Genomic DNA, 21,454 nt, shown 5'->3' with positions numbered 1-21,454 from the left:
CCCCTGAAGGTGCAGCAGTGTGACTGGGATTGTTTGGGGCTGTTAGGTCTTCTTGGTCTTTCCTCATGACTTTTTTTGATTGTCAAGGACTTTCAGATATTTTCTCACACTGGACTGATGCTTTAACTCCACATGACGTTTCAAATGTGAAGTTGACGAGGCAGACGCTCAGACTTGTTTTCTGAGCGCAGGTGGACATCATTTGCTCAGAAAGTATACTATGAAGTTTAATTTGACGTGTTGTTTTATGTTTTCTTTACAGCATTTACATTCTACATTTTAGTTTTTCTAAATGTTCTATACCAAATGCTGTTAATTTACAAATGATTTTAGACATGTACAATGTTTTACAGAATATTTGCTGAAGTACAGATGTAAGCCAACAGATCCACTCTCACAGAGCTTTGGCTTTAATGCTCTAGTTCTCAAAAGATCAGCTTGCATGTGTTGATTGTAAAATAACAGAAAGGTTAGATTTTTAGATGGGAGACAATGTGTAAAATTCCCACAGATAATAATAAGTGGAGGCATCATCTGAGTCCGCAAAGATCTCTCTCTACACTGGTCATTTGTGATGTAGTGTGAACACTGATTGAAGCACTTGTCTGATGTTCTTTGTATATAACTTCTTCAATAAAAAAAAAAAAAATTATTGGAATTCAATTCATTCCCTTACACAATTAGTCCTGGACAAAAAATGTGATTTAAACAGTAGTTTATATTTATTAAATGACACATAACTTACAACTAGATAACAAAAAATGAAGGATATTAATTTGAATCACTTACTCTGCAAAGAAATGTACGATTCCCCTCCATCTCCTCCAGACTTTCGTAGATCAACTCACACCATTCCTACCCTTAGAAAAACTAACCTTGGAAAAATACAATTTTGGCCATCTTTTTCAAGAATTTTGATTATTACCATTATTCTCTGGTTTAGAGAACAGCATTGTACGCTGAATGCGGTTTTATTGCTTTCACTTACTCTATGTATCTTATGTAGGCTATCTGTGGGTATTTGAGTTTTGATGCCCCTATTGTTACTTATTGATGTTATTTTCCATATTTTTATTCACTTATTTTTTTCTTTCCAGTTTATTTATTTTATTTATTTATTTTTTGTGCATGTTTTTGTGCTTTTTTTGGGGGGGGGGGGGGGGTAGGCGGGAGTAGAAAATAAAATTGTAAGACCTACCGTCATTAAGAATGTATTTGAAATAAAAAGATATTAAAAAAATAAAACAATAAAATAAAATAAATAAATAGAGGGCACAAGTGTGCTGTGCAGTTCCGTCCAGCAGATGGCGCCCCGGGTCCAGGTGTGTGTCGGGAGGTGCAGCGGGCGGCCCCTCCTGCCCTGCCGTTGTTTGGTGCTGGACGGCGGGGTGCGTGAGGCTGCTACGCAGCGCGGTGAGGAGGCGGCTGGTGCAGACCAGACAGCTCCCCCGACCACCGCATCACGCAGCTCTGCGGGAGACAGCATGAAAAGCGGCGGCAAACTGCGAGGGAGCCATTCAAGTGCAGGAGACTGAGCGAGGAGCAGCATGGCGGGGGGGCGGAGGGGACTTGTGGCCCCCCAGAATACTTTTCTGGAGAATATTGTCAGACGGTCGAACGGTAAGGACCAGCATTAGTATAGTAAATGGAGCTCCGAAATGTGAACAAATATGCGAAGTGGAGCCTTTCTTAGCAACTAATCACGTTAATTGTGTGACTGCGTCGAACCCATCAGCTAATTAAGGGCATTTAGATTGAAAGACGCTAATTAGTGCGGGAGCCGACACCTGCTTACGTCTAAAAGTTGTTTTTGTTTCCTAATCAATTAATGTTACCTGAGAAAACTACCGGTCTGTTCAAACATTTGCTTTTAAAACAACGTGCATTGCTCTATTCTACTTAATTCTATTCTACTTAATTAGTATAGGCCTAATGTTTTGACTTTTTTTCTGTTTTGTTTACAATGTGGGGAAACAAAGTCAATTGTAATTTGGGAGTCCCTGTTGTGTTTATGGGGAGATAAAAGCGGATCAAATAATCATTAAATTGATGACATAAGAACCCTAATGTCTCCACTGAGAAATTGCATGGGCCAGATATAATGGAGACTTATCTTTCTGAATAAGTAGTTCTTAAATAACGTAATTAAATGTGTGTAAAGCTGCAAGAAAATACTTGTCTTTGTTTATTAGCTGAGGTGAAGTCAATGATTTTGCCGTTTTGCTTTAAGCTTCAGATTGAAACTAAACTATTAAGCTTTTATCACGAATGTCTGTGGCAATAGAGAGCATTTATAGCCTGTATCTAATATATGGTGTCTAACCAAAGTGTTTTTGAATCCAAACTTAAATCTACAACATGCATCAAAGTATTTTCGATTTGAAGCCATAAAAGGTCTGGTTTTCCAGACTGGACTGTAGCTATGAGACCAATATAATAATTGGGGACCTTTTGTTAAGAGACAGGGTTCAATTATCCATGCAAGATGGAAAGACAAATAATAATCAAGTTGGAAAATTGAAAGTTACCAGCTCTGATGGGAGTCTTCTTTATCCAATAGGAAGTGATAGGATGGAGAGAAATATTATGAAGCTGTATCAGTTCCCCTTTTTTATTTGCATAGATATATAATGTGTATATAGGACAGGAAGTCTTACTTTACATAATTCATGAATGTAAAACAACACACTTTAGACTTCACTGTCTGCAGTCCCCACACAACTAAAAATGGTTTATGGCCAAAAGAGGTCAGATTATTACGAGTTATTGTTTATCACCAGAATTGGGCTGCTTTTTACAGTGTCGTATTTGGATCTCTGTAAAAGGGATTTAATTATTTAGTAAAGGGGAATCAACTTCTCAAAAACAAAAGCATTAATTTTTTTTTATGACCTTGGATGGTCCATAGATTAGTAAGAGGTTTATCTCTCGCAAGCAAGAAACAAAAGAGCTGAGTCTCTAATCTGCAGGGTGTCACCAACTCACAGTGGTGGGTGGGCATTCATAAACAATTAAGTATCCCTTTTATGCACCAATAATTAATTGTTAATTAACACGTGAAGTCGTGGTATTTTATTATGTACACAGTACACTCAAAGGTTTTTTTGGACCACTTAGTTGACATTTAAGATGGCTAAACATCCTTGTAGCCTTTTAAATGCCTCTCAGAAATTGAGTAACATCAGAGCGCCAACGATTGTAGCGAAGAAAGCAGCTGAGTGAAGCTCAGTCACTGAAACATCTGCTAACATGATTATCATTGTTCATTGTCATCCTTGAGCAGTGAAAATGAGCAAAGTTATCTCTCGTTTGATGCCATGCTTCTGGGCTTCTACCATTCTCAACAGATACCTTCTGTCTACTTTCTGCACTAATTTGAGTATAATAAACTCTTATATCATTGTAATTGAAAGGCTGTAGTTGAATGAAAGTGACTAAATGCAACAAAGTTAAAGCTGACTAAAAAGCTGCTAACTTTAGCCAAAACAGTTGAATTGTTTTTGGGACAGAAAGGGTAAAATATAACTCATAAGTTAGTAGAGGCTAAAACTAAAGTCAAAAGTAATGCACATTGGACTAAAAGTCACTGGCTTATAAGAAAAAAAGTTAAGTAATTGGCTGGTTCTTGTAGTAACTGTATGGCAGCGCTCCTTGATTGTGGAAAACGGTGAAATCAGTGATATTTAAAATGAAAACTGACTGACTTTTGAAGTATGCTGGATGTATTGAAACTAAATGAAAAATAATTCAAACAAAAGCAGATAGAGCTGCTCAAATAATCCCCTAAATGTTTTTGTCCAGAAACAACAGTGTGAACTAATAAATAGGTAACTTCATGTTCAACACAATTAGAAGAAAGGAATTCCTCACCTGTGGACAAGATGAGTGCATCTGTTTTTACATATTGTTGTGATATTTAGGAGCTGAAACTGAAGTCACAATTCAAATAAAATGAATTGCACAGCCAGTTGGATGCTACTAGTGCTATTCTACACCATATTAGGTGCCTCAACAGATCTCTAGAAGCAGGATTCAGGATCAACTGTGTCTTTGTTGCCTCCTGTAATTTAAAGCAACTCTCAGGAGTGACTGAGCAAGAGTAAATATTGGACAGTGTTGGATATTATGAAAGCGTTTCAGTCTCCTTGTCTATAGGCGGACCCCTCCTAAATATTGCAAAAATTAATTTGGATTGTAATGTTAATTTTAGTAATGATAATTGCCTTTCGATATTTCACAGTTTTTGTTGTACATATCTACTTTAAATGTCAATAGCCCAGAATCCCCTGTTATCATACATATATCTCCAAGATGGCGTCATTTTTTTAAATCCTATCAGCTTGCTATCTCAATTATGTATCATTTGAGATTTCACTGCTCTAGTGCACAAATCAGAGTTTCACCAAGTTCTTTTTGGACAGTTTGTCTCAGGACACTGATATTATAGCTATCAATTTCAAACCATTTTTTTCAACTGTAGTTTCACACTTTTTCAGTCATTACATAGTAAAGTCTACTTAGGATTAGATAAAGATCATACAAAAATTGGTGTTCATACATGAACTAAATAGCCATATTTATTTTACTTTCATCTTAAAGGTTAAGGTAGCACAGATGTGACTCCTGTTTGTCGTACCCCATCATCTTTGTCTGACAGTCTGGCACATGTTTCTCCCTGTAATCTGTTAACTTTTTGTTTTCTTTTCAAAATTTTCAGTTTGGACACTGTCACATAAACAGACAGGTATACTATGAAGTTTAATTTGGCGTGTTGCTTTATGTTTTCCTTACAGCATTTACATTTTTGTTTTTTTTCTAAATGTTCTGTACCAAATGCTGTTAATTTACAAATGATTTTAGATATGTATAATGTTTTACAGAATATTTGCTGAAGTACAGAAGTAGGCTAACAGATCCAGGACTTAAACTCTCACAGAGCTTTGGCTTTAATGCTCTAGTTCTCAAAACATCAGCTTGCACGTGATGATTGTAAAATAACACATTGGCATGGAACTCCCTTTGCATCTTGTATTTGTGTGTTCTTTTCTTTGCACCATTGCTTTTAATTGTCGTCTTGATGTGACTGAACAAATATTTCTCTGCGTGTTTGTGTGATTTTGAAACTCTTTTTTGTTTTGTGTTCAGGGGTTTCCAGTTAAATTTCATGCTTGTTCACCTTTGTGTTCTCACATTGTTGTGATTTTTATATATATAAATCTTGATTTCAGAGTTCTTGTCATTGTTTTTCATCACATTTAAAAATGATTTTTTGTTTTTGTTTTATTTGCAAAGAGTAAATTGAAATATTGCTCAAATATTTTTTCTTACTCTAGATTAGAAATTGTCTTGTTTCTATACATTTATTCACAACTCATGAAATGTCAACATTCAGATGCACATGTTTTATTTCTCACTGAACTCTCACATTTGTACCTGGAAGATTAGTGTTTTTTAAAATGAATACAAAATAATGCATGCCTCCTTGTTAATGCTTTTGAAAGAAACAGTGTTGTTGCACATTTTGTTTAAGCCCCTATTGCAGGGGTCTTCAATTCCGGTCCTGGAGGGTCGCTGTCCTGCATGTTTTACATGTTTGCCTGCTTCAGCACACCCTGATACAAATGTCTGTCTTATTAAAAGACTTGTGCAGACCTTGATGACGAGCTGATGATGACCATTAATTTGAATCAGGTGTGTTAAAACAGAGAAACGTGTAAAATGTGCAGGACATCGGCCCCTGAGGACTGGAATTGAAGACCCCTGCCTTATAGGACTAATGATGTCGTATGGATGCGTATTTGTTATTCACTTGAAAAAGCCAGCCGTTAAAAAATCTTTTGAGTGCATTATGGTTAGAACTGAAGTAATTACACTCAATAGCTGTATATTTAAATTATATAGCTGCTGACATGTTTAGGAAAAACAGTATGAGAGTAAACAAGCCATTAAAATGTAAATGTGCCTCTAATTATTTTGGACCACAAATATCTTTGGCTTGGAGGCCTTGTTAACATTTGAATATGCAAAATGAGATAAAAGGTTTAATGCCTATGTGTGTATGTGGTCTGTTTTCCAAGAAAATCAGATATCACATGTTTATAATTGGAGGTTGAATTTCCAAACAAGAATCTTTTTGAACTCTTATGTAATAATGGCAAAAAGAGAAAAGTTATCACCCCAAGCTTGAAGCAGCTACTGAGGCGTGTTACAGATTATGCACGAGGAACACATTAAAGCAGTACGTAAGCTGCTCTTACCCTGCTAAGAAACGGATGCCAAAAAATAATTTCAAGAAGCAGATATTTTGGTGTTTTTGTCTTGAGTTTGACAGTAACACTTTTTTATATAGTCACCCAGTGTGACATGAGCAGGAGACCATCATGGACACTAGTGGAAAATGATGTGTGTGTTGGCTCTTTCCCCTTTTTGAGGGTTAGAGTAGAAATCACTATAAACAAACTTTACATTTGATTTCAGAAATGCTTTTAAAAGAAATGGCAAGATATCATTGTCTATGTGATATCTAGTCAAAAACAGTGGTGATTAGTTTTCTACACTTTAATTAATGTCTTTGGATTAAAATATGTTTTAATAACCTAAACGTACATTTAATATCTGCTCTTGCTCAATCTGCTTTCTCTGATTAAATTTAAGACAATGTTCAGAAACAATCTTTTTCCAAATCCAAACTATAGTTTAAGAATTTCTGAATTGCTTTATTAATTTTTATTTTTAGAAATAATGTAACTAGAAGAGTGCTTTGCCCTTTTTATTCCTTTTTCACTTCAAAACAGATACCAACTTTGTCCTGGGAAATGCTCAAATCGTGGACTGGCCCATTGTCTACAGCAATGATGGTTTCTGCAAGTTGTCGGGGTACCACAGAGCAGAAGTGATGCAGAAAAGCAGCACCTGCAGGTAGGCGAGAGAAGCTGCGTCTTCATAAGTCACTGTGTTTCACTGTTCTCACATTTAAATTTGGTAATGTATCAAATGCTGTCTTGTTGTTTCCCTCAACCAAATATTTTTAACTCTGGGATTTATTTTATTTTGGCATTGGGGAAAATGACGTTAGCCAGTGACATTGAAAAGACTTGTCATGGTTAGAGTGGTCGTTATGATTGCGATTGCGTTTCATCTTACCTGGCAATGCTGAGGTAATTATTTTTCTCCTGCTGTTGTATTACTCTGAGAGAGGATGCATTTGTTTACAAGGTTTCTTGTAATCAAGTCAGTTTGAATGCCTGCACTAAAAGTTGTGTGAAGCTTTGAGTTGGAACAGATAGATAGCTGGTAACGGACTGGCACTGTTTTATCTAAAAATAGCGTATTTTGCAATTTTGACGCAGCATGAGCCATTTTCATATGTTTTAAATGTGTAATGACTGAGCAGCATAAAGCATGATTTACTCATTTAGGCTGATAATATAATCGGGGGGATAATAATAATAATAATCAGGAGGATTTTTAACTATTTACCTAGATGAATAGGGCCATTACTTTCTTTGAATGCTTGGAAATATTTTAAAGGTAAAAGGAATAAGTGGTAAATAGTAAATGTTGTGCTTTTTTGCCCAATTTGTTTGTGCTTTTGTGCAGCTTAGTTTATTCTATAAATACATCTCATGAAGGCTTTATGATTCGGTTAACATGTTCACAACGGGTCCCCTGCAATAGACCGGAATAATCTGAAAAAAGTTAAATTAATGTTCATCAAAACAAGGAAAGGCTTCAAAAGAGTTTTTGAAGCAGAATGTGGTCGTCTGTGCATCAGATAAGATCCTCTGGTTCCTCCTATTGCTGTTGATACAATCCGCAATGACTACCATGTGTTTCAATAGAAATAACCACATAGCAGCAGCAGGAGGAGTCTAACCAGTGTTAATCACCGATGGCTCTGTAGTTGTTGGGGTTTCTCATCTGTGATTGCATGACAGCCTTCTCTGTAGGAAAGCTGAAGCACAGCAGAGAGGGAAGAGGAGGGACCTAGGACTTGTATTTATTTGAGTTTTTAAGTGAAGTCCAACTCTTCTAAAAGCTATGGGTCCTGTATTCCTTATAGATTAGGAGCAAAAGTGAAAGAAAATACCAGTCTTGCAGAACTGATAATCTTCTTTTGGCTCCTCTCACGGAACTGATAAAGCATGATATTCTTGGATTTAAAGATACACCTGTAGGTGTGCTTCGTTTGTAGGTGTTATTCTTTTGCAGAAATAGAAACCAAACAACTGATGCAGAGATCTGATTTAATCCAGCTGCAAACAGCCTCTGCATCTCTGACTGTAACTGTAAACCCTTGGAGTATGTCTCTTGGGCCATCTCTACAAAAACTGTACACAGAGAAATAAAAGCTCGAACGCCTGTTCAAGTGCGCAGCGTTCCTATTTTGGTCAATAATTTCTGAAAATATATATTTTTTCCTGCATGCATGTATTAAATAAGTCAGTAACAGCCGTATAAATAGATAAATAGGATCACAGCGAAACAGTTGGTGCTGCCAGATTTGAAAACCGTGGGAGATTTCATCTGTTGTGGGAGATGGTGTTTTACACAGCCAGCACTGCAGCTATTACTGTTTAAGAACCGCGGGTTCCTAAACATACGCTTCAGAAGACTTGCCAATGCAAATGCTGCCGTGAGTGTGAGTTGCTTAGTTTTAGGTTTATTATGAGATTGTGACATCAAGTTGAGTCTTGTGCTGGAAAGAGAGAGCAAATCTATAAAATCTCCCAGAGTAATTTGGAGAGCTCATAAAAAAAACATTTTACCAACACTTCATAATGTGCCACACAAGTAAGTAAGCAGGGCACTTGATACTGAAACCTGACGAATAATGAATCATTAATGATTAGTTCCTGCAAACCACAAATCTGTGTATTCTGTGTAATAGGTCATTTATTACTAATGATTTCATCACTATTGGATTTTCATGTCGAAAAGATGCTGACTATTTGCTTACAAGTGGGAGGGTGCCAAATGAGTCACTAAAGATTATCATTCCTTTCATTTTAAGAAATTATTATTTTGTAGTTTGTGCTGAAAAGGTGCCACGTCAATTTTATTTGCAAGTGTAAATAGATAAATACAGAAATAAGTAATAAAAGTGATTCTTGATTCGTGATTTCTTTTTTATTGTATTATTTATTTATTAAACATTTTATTTATTGGTGCCTTTCCATTCCCTCAAGGACACTTTAGAGAAAACATCAATGATAGAAAATAACAACAAAACAGGAATAGATTGAAACATTAGCAAAAATATCAACAAAACACTAAACTAACAAAACAGTTAAAACTACAAATGCATTGTTTTGTTTTTTTTTTTCATGTTGGATATGCCAAATTAAAATGGTATGTCTTAATGTTAGATTTGAAGCCACGGAGAGAGTGGATGGTGTGGAGGCCTTGAAGAGAATTCCAGAGTCGTGGGGCAAAGCGTCTGAAAGCCTTACAAAAGGGCAGTTGAGGGGTGAGAGGAGGAAGATCTGAGTGTGTGAGACGGTGTGTAAGGTAGCAAAGGTCTGACAGGTATGGCTGAGCTAAATTATGGAGAGCCTAGATGGTGAGGAACAGAATTTTTAAATCAGGAGTGGATGTCGTAGTAGGAGATAGGAGTGGCTGAACTCTGAACTTGCTGTAGCTTATATTCCAACATGGATGTGACCATGACGTGAATTGAAAAATGTAATAATATAGAAATACACATAGAAATACTCAAATAAATTAGTGTAAGTATAGATAAAAAATGTAAAAATGCATACGTGATGCAGAAGTGCAGAAAAACTGTTAAAGAAATATTAATTTAAAAAGCTTCATTTTATTTTAACAATTCTTTTCCTAATTTTAATCTTTTTAGCAAAACAATGAAATTACATTGTATTTGGTGATTATAAATTGGACGTGTGTGTGTGTGTGTGTGTGTGTGTGTGTGTGTGTGTGTGTGTGTGTGTGTGTGTGTGTGTGTGTGTGTGTGTGTGTGTGTGTGTGTGTGTGTGTGTGTGTGTGTGTGTGTGTGTGTGTGTGTGTGTGTGTGTGTGTGTGTGTGTGTGTGTGTGTGTGTGTGTGTGTGTGTGTGTGTGTGTGTGTGTGTGTGTGTGTGTGTGTGTGTGGAGGGCATCCGGCATAAAACCTGTCCCAAATCGATGTGGAACATGATTGTGCTGATCTGCTGTGGTGACCCCTCCACTTAGAGGGCACAAGCCAAAATGGTAGTCTGTAAAAAAAAAAAAAAAAAGATCCAGAATAAGATCTCCTACCCAACTTCTAATTCACACCATAGCTTTATTCATTCATCCATTCATTCAAAATAAGCTAGGTATGAAAGAGAAAACTTTAATACCTATTTTGAGTGAAAGGCCAGTAATCTCTGTACAAGGAGTACAACACAGTATATAATCCAGCAAGCATTGTTGGTTCAAAAGACTAAAATAGGCTACAGAAAATGAGCCCAGCTGTAAATAAACAGGCTTTGTTTAGCTTTTTTTTGCCTCAATCATGACCACCTGACCCAGTGCAAGAAAATGTTTCAAATCAGTTGCCACTTGTACACAAACGTTCCAACTCTAATGCTCCGAAATTTTAAACAGCTTTGTATCAACATCTCACTTAATGGGAGTGAGAATTTTACCTAGAGAGTATTCATTTCTGTAATATTTCCTCATCCTGTATATATTTTTTACAGCATTTTGAAAGATTTACAATTTATGATTTCAAACTCTTCTGCAAAACAAATTACAACAAACCATTTTGCTCAAATTGGTTCATAATTAGAAAGGTATAATTTTCAACCTATTTTTCGGCATGACTCGTAGGGTCGTGGCCCCCAAAGCTAAATCTAATATTGGACTCAAAACAGCTCAGTCACTGTTAGATCTGAGCCTTAAACATTGTCGTTAACTTAATGAGACAAGAATGATATTTAAAAATCAGACATTTGTTGTTTCACAGTGTTATGTGTAGGTTTAGGATGATTTTGTTAGATGAATATCCATCAACATTATTATAATGTGGAATTTGTTTCCAAAATCTATGTTTTTGATGAGTCTTTCTTCATGTCTTTCATAGACCTTTCCAAGGCAATTGAGGGTTAATATCAAAAAGTATAGCACATTCCTCTCTTTTTTTTTTAAACTCACATTGGCCTACATTTTCCTCACAACATATCCCCTAGTAGCCTGCTAGTGAATCTGAATTCACGCATGAACTATGCCTGAAAGTTATGGGGACCCAATCAAAGCAGTCTATAATTTTAAGGAGTGTCTGCAATGACGAGTGAAGTAAACAGTGAAGATGGGTGCAGCTGAGGATTAGCAGTCATTTGAATGTGCTTTGGTGTCAACAGATAAAGATTCTGGATTTTTCTTTCTAAATTGAACAAAAGGCTGCACTCATTCATTTGCAAGATAGATGCATTTGCTGTTTGGCTGACAGGCTACATCAAAAGTTTAATATACTCTTCTATACAACACGTGCTCCTGTGGACTCATTTGTCAGTCTGAATAAGTCACCTTGGTCGTTGCTCTGATTGGTTGTAGCGCTAACCAACTGCATGCAAAGGTGGTTTGACAAGCAACCGTTGGTGCCGCCCCTTGGAGGAGGAGGGTTTACTGAGCTATCAGGCTAACTGCCTCGCTACATTATTTATTTTGGGGGGGGGTGTTTATATATTTCAATTTGCTTCTAATTTGCAACTTTTAATGTATCAGACAGTCCTTAACAGCTTTTTCATTAGATACCATATATCTTTTACTTTTCTTCAAACATTTCACCTTTTTAATCATCAGTCTTTATTTGAATTCATCTTTTGTGAGCTTGGTAATAAGTCAATAAAATATTTACTTGGTGTGAGTGTTGGCTATTTTGGTGGGTTGCGCAAATATAAAGTGTATACTCCTTACCCCAGAGTCCTAACTAAACCCTTCTGCTGTAGACGTGTTCTGATCAAAGGTGTTATTTCCTGAACTGCTCTCCTTGTGTCTCTTCAGTCATGTCCACGTTTTCTTTTTTTTCATGACTGTTCGCTCTTGTTCACATACTTGTAAACCTGTGGGGATTCTCACATGTGACAAGAAAGTAATTTCAGATATTGTCATGTTTTGATTTTGAGGAAAGCCATGCAAGTTCTATCCCAGAAGAGATGATGTTCGCCAGTGATTTAATCAAGCCATGGTCTGAAAAGTCTCTGCAGTGTCAGATTGTTTTATTAAATATAGCCCTCCTTTTGCATTTCATAGCAAACTCAAAGTTATATTTAGATCATCCTGGAACTGCTGCTGCTGAGGGTGGCAACAACGCATAAAGTGAGATGAATGCCTATGCAGCATAGTTAAAGGTGTTCATGGTCGCTTGACCAGTCTTCAGGTTTAATGTGTTTTTGAGGGGTACTTTGCATTTAGCCAATTAGAGGGGAGGCTTCATTCGTCCCTTTTATCTTTTCTGGGTACATTTCAGTGAGTTTCAATCTAATAGTCTATAAATAACACAGCTTTCTCTGCACACATTAGGTGTAAATCTTGATTCATCTGCTTTATGCCTCTGTGGCAGCTGTAACCGTTAGTATAATGTTCAAGGCTTTCTACTCATGTAATACTCGTAAATACGATGCATAATAAGCATCTTGAGGGAATATCCTTAAATTTAGCACAGTCATCTTTTACAAGTCAAAGATGAAACGTTTAGACATGCCAACAACACAATGACATGTTTTTATATACGTGTGTGTGTGTGCACATAAATGGGGAACAATACTGAAGACACCAAATGGCTGAGGACATTGTTAGGAACAATGAGTAACTGTGACTGAGGATTCTGTACAGTCGGTCTCTGACCCAGAGCACTAACTGCTGTGTGGCTGAAAACTGTGATTTGTTTCTTTACTTATGTTTAAGGAGAGCACACTTGTCTTTTGGCAGAACTTTAAAATTGAGTGGAGCATAATACTTGTCACAAAAGCTTGTTATAGGTCCTTGAAAGAGCAAGCAACAACTTTGAGCTCTTTCCTATTAGCTCTTGTTGACAGAGGAATAAAATGGGCCATGGAGATCAAACACCCAGCGGTCTTTAGGAAGCAGTTTTTGGTCTTTCTGTACTACTTTGGAAAGCTTAGTTCCTTCAGTGTTTGTGGCAGTGTTTGGATTTCTTCTACAAGTCTGGTGGAGATCGCAATATTCTACTAACTATAATGATCAAACAGCAATGTCTTAAATCAAAGTACAGCAGCAGACAGATAAGAGATCATTCCTGCCCACAGCTATAACCTCTCTCAATGAGTCGTCATAGTAACTTTGTAATATTGACTGGCCAACTGACTTTCTACTGCAACTATATATATATATAATTTTCCCTCTGGGATCAATAAAGTATTATTACATTGAACTGTGGAATGTAGGAAATCTGTGAAGACTTGCTCTACTTCCCTTGTTGCCTTTTGACTAGACACTAAATCAAATGTATCAATTTGGTATTGAATCTGGCTATTTTCTGTTGGACAATGACATTTGTAACATTGAAATAGTAGCTGTCAAACCTAACCAAATTACCTCATCATTAATCCACAATGCATTGCACATATACAGTATGTAAGTAAAGTAATGCATGTAAAGTAATGGCTGACTCAACTTAAAAGTATGTGAAAAATTTAGAGGATTTTTGTTTGAGGATTTTAGGCAGAAAAAGGAGTTTGGAAATAGGCATGAAGTTTGAAAGGTTTAAAGAATCCATATTGCTCTTTTTGATGAGGGGATTACAACAGCACACAACAGACAGTTGGCAGATGGCTGCATGTGCTGGACAATCTCAGATATCTAAAAAGTGCTGCATATACTATGGGCAGAAATATGTGCCACTAGAAACTGAATTTGAATAATTTATATTTGAATTTGAATTGGTCAACTTGAATAATTGCATGAAAAACTGAATCTGAATCACATAATTTGTATTGTCTAATTTGAATCATTGCATTGAAAAACTGAATCTACATTCAGTTCTCACAATTCAAATTCAGTTCTTGCAATTCAATTTCAATTTTACTGTGCCAGACATCTGGGTCTTCCGGAGGAACAGCAATCAAGTGCAGATACAAATAACTCCTTTTCACGTACAGTAGCCCACTATAACCTCTATTTTCTTTCAACGATATAAAAGACCAATGGGAGCTAGATATTTCGAAGCCTATTGTGTTTTCTCCATTCTGTGTAAAAAGTGTAGGTTTATATCTTACCGTTTTGTAGAAAGATTTCTGCTGAGGAGTGTGTGAAGAGTATAAGAGAATTAAGAGTTTTAAAGGCATTGTGGGGATTGAGACTTATCTTCTGACACAAGGATAGATGAAAACTGTTTTTAAAGTTATTAGTTTTCTGTATCTCAATAAAGTCTATGCCAAATCTCAATTTACCACTACAACTGTTTTTTTTGTTTGTTTTTTTCTTCGGTGTACACTTCCTAAGCACTAATTCAAACAGGGTGCGCTATTGTCTTTGCCCCTTTCAGGACAAAGCCTGTGTTCTGTACAAAAATGTTTTTTTTAAAGGTTTTTGTGGCACGAGTGGCCTCTATTAGGCCACCTTTATTAGTAGACAGACAGGAAACGGGTAGAGGGGGGGGGGGGCATTGCAGTATAGAGCGATAGGCCGAGACCCGAACCTGCGCTGCCCGCACAAGGACTACAGTCTCTACAAATGGCACCCGCTCAACCCACTGAGCTATCCAGGGCCCAAAAATTTAAAAGTTTAATGGCGACGGGTTAACGTGCAATGTGTTTTATCATGATATGTCATGACTTACTTGACAAAACGTGCAGCGTAAATATAAGGCAGATTAGCCACTAGCCAGTAATGCAAAACATAAAGGTTTGATTTGAAGGGTCTGGTATATGCTGCCTCTTTGTGATCCCTATTGTTACAAACAATGGAGAATTTGCTGTGCTTGTAGCTGAGACATTTTAAATGGTCAAATCAAGGCTGCACAGAAGGGTGTTTTCAGAAGCAAGCAACATTACTTAGTGGCCTATACTATCAGTTAAAATTCTTTTCAAATTAATACGAAACTGTGTCCAAACTTTTGACTGGTATTGTATATGGAATTGACATAATCGCTGACTATCCAATGACTCATTCAGAGAAGCACTCTATTGGCCCTTTTCCACTAGTACCTACTCAGCTCGCTTCTACCCGCCACGCCCCCGTCTTGCGCTTTTCCACTACGGGCCGAGGCGGGTGGAGCCGTGCCAAGCAGATACTTTTTCTGTACCGAGGCTGTCGAGGTTCTAACCGGGCTGAGCCGGCACTATATCTGACACCATCACTCTACACGCCACTGATTGGTCGGGGGGCGGGGCGGTCAGACGGTTGAATCAGGAAGCGAGAGTCAGTGCGAGAACGACTGGCGGCTCGCTACGATTTTATTATACAGCGCAAACGTCTGTTTGGTGATCCAACTCTGAGGTGCAGATGTTCATAAACCTGTTGGCTGACGAGAGAATTAAAAAAGGGATGTAGACGGGCGATAAGGAACGATCAGATCCACAGGCGCTCTGTTTTACTCTCAGCCGCTTGCGGCTCCAGCGGATTTTCTCATCTGCGCCGACACAAACAAAGGGGTTGCGCAATCGAGTACGTCACAGCTTCACCCCAACCTGCCCACTTCTCACCTCGGGGTGGAAAAACAAACGAGGACAAAGCGGGTGGAGCCGGAACGATGCGTGACGAGTCGGGCTGAGTAGGTACTAGTGGAAAAGCGCCATATGTGAAGAGAAAGTGGAGGTGCCCAGCAGAGTGCTCAGCACTCTAGTAAAGTAGTACAATGAAACTGTTTGCCCAAAGTAGAGCTTTCTATCAAATATTCAAAGTCTTCTTTCTTTCTTTTTTCAGCTTCATGTATGGGGAGCTGACAGACAAGGACACAACTGAAAAAGTTCGACTAACATTTGAAAATTATGAGATGAACTCATTTGAAATACTGATGTACAAGAAAAACCGTAAGTAGCAATGCCAGCATGAGGAAAAATGTGAACGTTCATTCTCATGAAATGCAAATGTAGTCAGTCTCCAACATGCTGCTGAGTTCAAATGCAGCCAAGAACACTTCTACCCCTGTGGAAATCTGCTAATTGGTTGAGAGCCATACTAGGGAATCTTTCTCAGAAAATATTGCTGTGTTTTTTCCACTTGCAGGTGTAACCTGCCCGTGCTTGCACCTGTGAGGTTAAAATATGGAAAGTTGAGCAGAATGCAGAACATTTTGGTTTAATCTTTACAGTCACGATGACTGCTGTTGTGAACAGGTGATGCAACCAAATGTGTTGTCCTCTTTTGTGCTTTCAGGGACTCCAGTTTGGTTTTTTGTGAAGATTGCCCCCATTAGAAATGAACAAGAGAAAGTGGTCCTGTTCCTCTGCACTTTCAGTGACATCACAGCCTTTAAACAGCCTATTGAAGACGATTCTTCCAAAGGTTAGAGTCAACAAATTCTATTTGTTCAACCTTACGCCTTTTTATAACACTGCTTGTCGATGTCAGAGTGATTTAAGATGGAAAAAGATCATTTATGCTTCATGCTAGGCAATCCATCAACTCTCAAAAATCCAATATTTTTAAGAATGTGTGACGGATGCTTTTGATCTACAGTGTATCATTCAGGGGCACAGATGATGATGGTCCAAACTGCCACTATTCAACCCTAAGTATTGTTTATCTGCTCTGCTCTAGTTAGTCAAATATGCAGCACATTATGATGGTCATCAGCTCTCCACACAAATTGGAGGATCAGAGTATTTCTCCTGCTACACCCCACCTTGTAGAAGTTTTACAGAAAACTGCTGCAAAAAACTCAGCTAGAAAAAAGGTGTCCTCCACACTTTGGGTGGAAATTATTCAACACTGTTCCCAGTGGCTTTCCAAATTCCTGATGCATATATAGAATAAAGAAAACTTTAGTTTCCAGTCCTTATTTCTTTTAACTATCGTAATTACTTAAAAGTAATATCAGACCGTGCACCATAATTTGAGCAGATGTATAATGGCTGTAAACCAGCACGATTGGGAGAAAGCACTACCAAAGTCTGCATAAATGAAATACTTGATAGTAGTATTCCCCACCATGTATCCACCATGTATCCAACTGTCTGGAAAGATCATCCAGATATAATTAAAAAAGAACAGGATCCAGTATTTCACGTCGTTGAACCCTATTAAACACAAGTAAGAAGCACACATGCGTCTAGACCATTGAACTTGCATGGTTTGATTGGAGTAACAAAACTGTAATATATATATATATATATATAAAATATGAGGGGATCCCTCATAGTTTGCCAAATTACCATGACTTATTCTATCAAAGACCTCCAGAAAAATCATATTAAATTTTTTTTGTACTAACAACTTTTTTTGTGCATATGTACACAATTCTGTGCTGTTTGTTTTTAAAAACCAAATTGATCATCTGTTAGGGCTGGGCAATTAACTGATGAAAACACAAGAGTGAATTAAAGCACATTTATTTATTTTAAATATTTTCAATTTTTCAATAAGAATAAGTACCAACAGGATGGACAGCATTGAATCGGGTAATTTTTCATGCACCAGAAAAACAGACAGCAAGAAACACTGAAAGTCTCTGGTTAGGATACTCAAGACGTTTGGCTGATATTTAATCAATCCAACAAGTCTAGTTCACTTTCAGATTCTCAATGGCACAGCTCACCTCATTCGATGTAACAACCACACCAACATTATTAAACACATCACCTACATAAAATTAATCACTTTTAACATGTCCTCATAATGTTTTCTCCACATTTCAGAAATGTTTTCAGACCCAACAACCCCATCAATACTAGAGGGTAGGGTCATGTTTTTATAATTAACATTCATTTCTTTCCAGAAGTCATTAACACTCTTTTCCTGAAGCTTCTTTTTGGCCAGAGATGTTGCCCTCATGGGCCTGTTCATTGCATTTAATAAACTTCACAGCTTATTTGAATTGAGCATTTTGTATTTTTATTCATACCATACTCTGGACTTCGATGGGCTTTTTCTGACAAAGCCAAGTCTTTAAAAGGTTCCCAGGCCTCTATACATGTAATAAGTTCAGACACAATTATGCCATCCTGGCCTAGAAATATGACTTTTGCCTCTTTTTTCTGTCAGAAGGATCTACTACAATCATTCATGCAATTCATAATCTCATTATACATTTTATTCATTCATTGTCATTCATTCTTACAATTGACATCTTGAAATGTTAAAATTATTCGTAGGTACATGTATATAAATATAGCCCAAAACTTTGCTGACTTACTTAGCTTTGCTGACTCTAATCTCCAAATCTACTCATGGTCATCATGACTCATTTACTTAAGTAAACGTTTTAAATATTTATAATTTTGGAGACAGGTATATGATCAGTTTTGGTCAAAACATACAAAATCTCAACTTTAACAAGACAATCAGACGCATCAGTCAAACATATGTAATTATCCAGCCAATATGTTATAAAAACTGCACCTCTAGAAATAGGTCTAATATTACATAAATGTAGTCAAAATTGTCTTATTTTAAGCAAAATTACATTTGACAATTGGGTCAGAAAGAAATAAACCACTAGAATCCTTGAAACTAGCAAAATAGTCTAAAGTAATAAAACAAGGCCTTTTAAAAAAAAAAACTAACAAAAAGAACTTCTCTAGAAATGAGTTTTGGCAGTGCGTGTTTCACTAGTATATGAATAACTGGCTGCAGGTTGCAACACTTCCTAAAAAGAGTCAGTTGTCCTGACAAAACTGAATTTGATGTTGACCAAATAGTGAGCTGTTGTCTGTTACATCATCGTTCATATCACCCACAACATATATAGATGTGTATGAGCAGTCTAATAACAGAACTCACAAACACTAACTTATGTACACACCCATCCTCATTGTGGTGAGATTCATATGGGAAAACAAACATTTAAGTAAATACTTTTTATTATGCCCTACTTTAATTGCGACGCACCTGTCCACCTCAAGCATGATTACACCGCTGTGTTTCCTGTGCCAGAGGATAGTACCACCTTACTGTCTTTTAGATGATGACGTTAAACATGCATGCTGTGTATGTGATCCTCAGGCTGGGGAAAGTTTGCTCGACTGACTCGAGCTTTAACAAGCAGCAGAGGAGTCTTACAGCAGCTGCAGCCCACAGTTCACAAAGGAGAGAATGTCCACAAGCACTCCCGTCTAGCTGAGGTAAATCTTATTTATGATTTTATTCAGTTAGGAAAAACCTAACAGTTTTGTGTTGGAAATCCTCTAGAAGTAGGGGCATCATTAAGGCGACTAAGCCCTAGCTGTTGTCAGAGTGACCTAATTGAGACCCTTATTTAACTGGCTGTATTTTTGTCCTGCTGTATGTATTTATTTGTCCGCATTGTGTTCCCTGTGTGCTGCTTTTTGGCAGGTACTGCAGCTTGGCTCAGAAATCCTACCTCAGTACAAACAAGAGACTCCCAAAACCCCTCCTCACATCATTTTGCACTACTGCCTCTTCAAGACTACATGGGACTGGGTCATCCTCATCCTCACATTTTACACCGCCATCATGGTGCCCTACAATGTCTCCTTCAAAACAAAGCAGAATAACGTGACTTGGCTGGTGGTAGACAGTATTGTGGATGTCATCTTCTTGGTGGATATTGTTTTGAACTTTCACACCACCTTTGTTGGACCCGCTGGAGAGGTAATTTCAGACGCCAAGCTCATCCGAATGAACTACCTGAAGACCTGGTTTGTTATCGACCTGCTGTCCTGCCTGCCGTATGACGTCATCAACGCCTTTGAGAATGTAGATGAGGTGAGTCCATCATTGTGCCTTGAGACTGAATAAAACATTTAGCAAGCTCATTAATTGTTATTTTTTCCAAGGCTTCATTTAAAATCCAATTTTTCCTGCTTCTCAAATGTGGATTTGCTGGTAGGCTTTGCTTTAAGTGATAGAACGTGAAATGTTTGGGTTTTGGCAGTTTTTTTCCCCACAGTTTTTTTTTTTTTAACTCAATAGGAATTACCCTTTACAAAATAATTAGCAGAGTCACTGATGAAAGGTTGACTCAACAGCTTGATCAAGTTCAGCAACACCAATTAAAAACGTATATTGTTGTGATGATTTATGCTGTCAAGTACAAATTATTAATTACATTAATTACACTTGATTTATTTACAAGTTATAGTTGCAGTAAAAGCATCATTACATTACCGTCCCAAATCAGCAAGAAGAGGCAGTCTGGAAAAGTCAACAGGTCCTGATCACATTGCACATTGCGACATTGAAACTTTTTGATTCTTTTCTTTTTCTGCCAATTATATGGTACTGTGGTACTGTTCATGTGCTGTAGATTTGCCGGAGTCCTCAGGATCATTGATCATGCATGACACAATTTTGCAAAGCTTTAGCTGGCAGACAGATGGCCTCACATTTGACTAGAAGATGTTGGTGCAGTGACTGTATGGTGCCGGTGTGCTGTGGCTACTAAACAAGCCAAAACATCACTCCTCCACTGTTGTGTTTTGGAGTCGGTTTGAGGTGTTTGAATTGCTGGTTTTGTTTTTTTTTTTGTCAAACATGTAGTTGTGTATTATAGCCAGGTGTCTCCACTGTGGTCTTATTTGTACGACTCTATTCCAGATTGCTGCATTGTCATCTGGTGTTTTGCCTGCATCACTGCCTCATATCTATAAGCAACAGTGCACGCAGAGCCAATGTCATTATCAGCCTATTTTCCTCAATCCATGTGGAGAAAATGTAGCAGTTTCCACAGCTTAGCAGTTCAACAGCAACCTCATTCTTGACTCAATCTCGATCAACCTCAAGTCTTTGTCTTTACATGGTCACGTTAATGCAAGGCACGTTTATTTGTATTGCACATTTCATGTACAAAACAAGATGCAAGAAATATAGGTTGTAGTGAATTGTGGTAGAGTAAATAATAAGGTTTTCAACCTTGACTTAAAGCATTTCCATCCATCCATATTCTATACCCATTTTATACTTTGCAGGGTGACGGGGGTCTGCTGGAGTCTATCCCAGCTCATTACAGGCGAGAGGAAGGGGTTCACCCTGGACAGGTCACCAGTCTATAGCAGGGCCACATATACAAATAACCAGACACACTCACACTCACAACTACGGGCAATTTAGAATCAATTAACCTAATATGCATGTTTTTGGACTGTGAGAGGAAGCCAGAGTAGCTGGAGGGAACCCACGCAAGCACGGGGAGAACATACAAACTCCTGCCGGGCCTGGGAGTCGAACCAAGAACCTTATGCTGTGAAGCAACAGTGCTAACCACTAGAGTTGTCCCGATCACGTGATCGGAAATCGGGGCCGATCACGTGATTGCAGACTCGATCCGGACTCGGACGTTATGAGCCGATCAGGAATCGGATATATATATCAGGGTTTCCGTTGTCCTGCAA

At 37.7% G+C, this 21,454-nt stretch overlaps 1 protein-coding gene across 2 annotated transcripts in view; it reads left to right on the top strand.

Moving 5' to 3' along the window:
* The first annotated feature begins 1,498 nt into the window (after positions 1-1,498).
* kcnh1a (potassium voltage-gated channel, subfamily H (eag-related), member 1a) overlaps positions 1,499-21,454 on the top strand; it is a 78,382-nt gene continuing 58,426 nt past the window's right edge. Inside the window, exons 1-7 of one of the 2 annotated variants that reach the window (XM_061745280.1) lie at positions 1,503-1,620; positions 4,718-4,744; positions 6,795-6,918; positions 15,867-15,973; positions 16,320-16,448; positions 19,107-19,225; positions 19,437-19,829. In XM_061745280.1, coding sequence (XP_061601264.1) covers positions 1,548-1,620; positions 4,718-4,744; positions 6,795-6,918; positions 15,867-15,973; positions 16,320-16,448; positions 19,107-19,225; positions 19,437-19,829 — 972 coding nt within the window. In that variant the 5' untranslated portion in view covers positions 1,503-1,547. Of the gene's footprint in view, positions 1,621-4,717; positions 4,745-6,794; positions 6,919-15,866; positions 15,974-16,319; positions 16,449-19,106; positions 19,226-19,436; positions 19,830-21,454 lie in introns of both variants that reach the window. The other variant, XM_061745281.1, reaches the window with a different exon arrangement.

This window comes from Cololabis saira, chromosome 17, assembly GCF_033807715.1.
Source record: "Cololabis saira isolate AMF1-May2022 chromosome 17, fColSai1.1, whole genome shotgun sequence".
Lineage (NCBI taxonomy): Eukaryota > Metazoa > Chordata > Actinopteri > Beloniformes > Belonidae > Cololabis > Cololabis saira.
The sequence above is the reverse complement of the archived record's forward strand: the minus strand, read 5'-3'. Positions and strand labels throughout refer to the sequence as shown.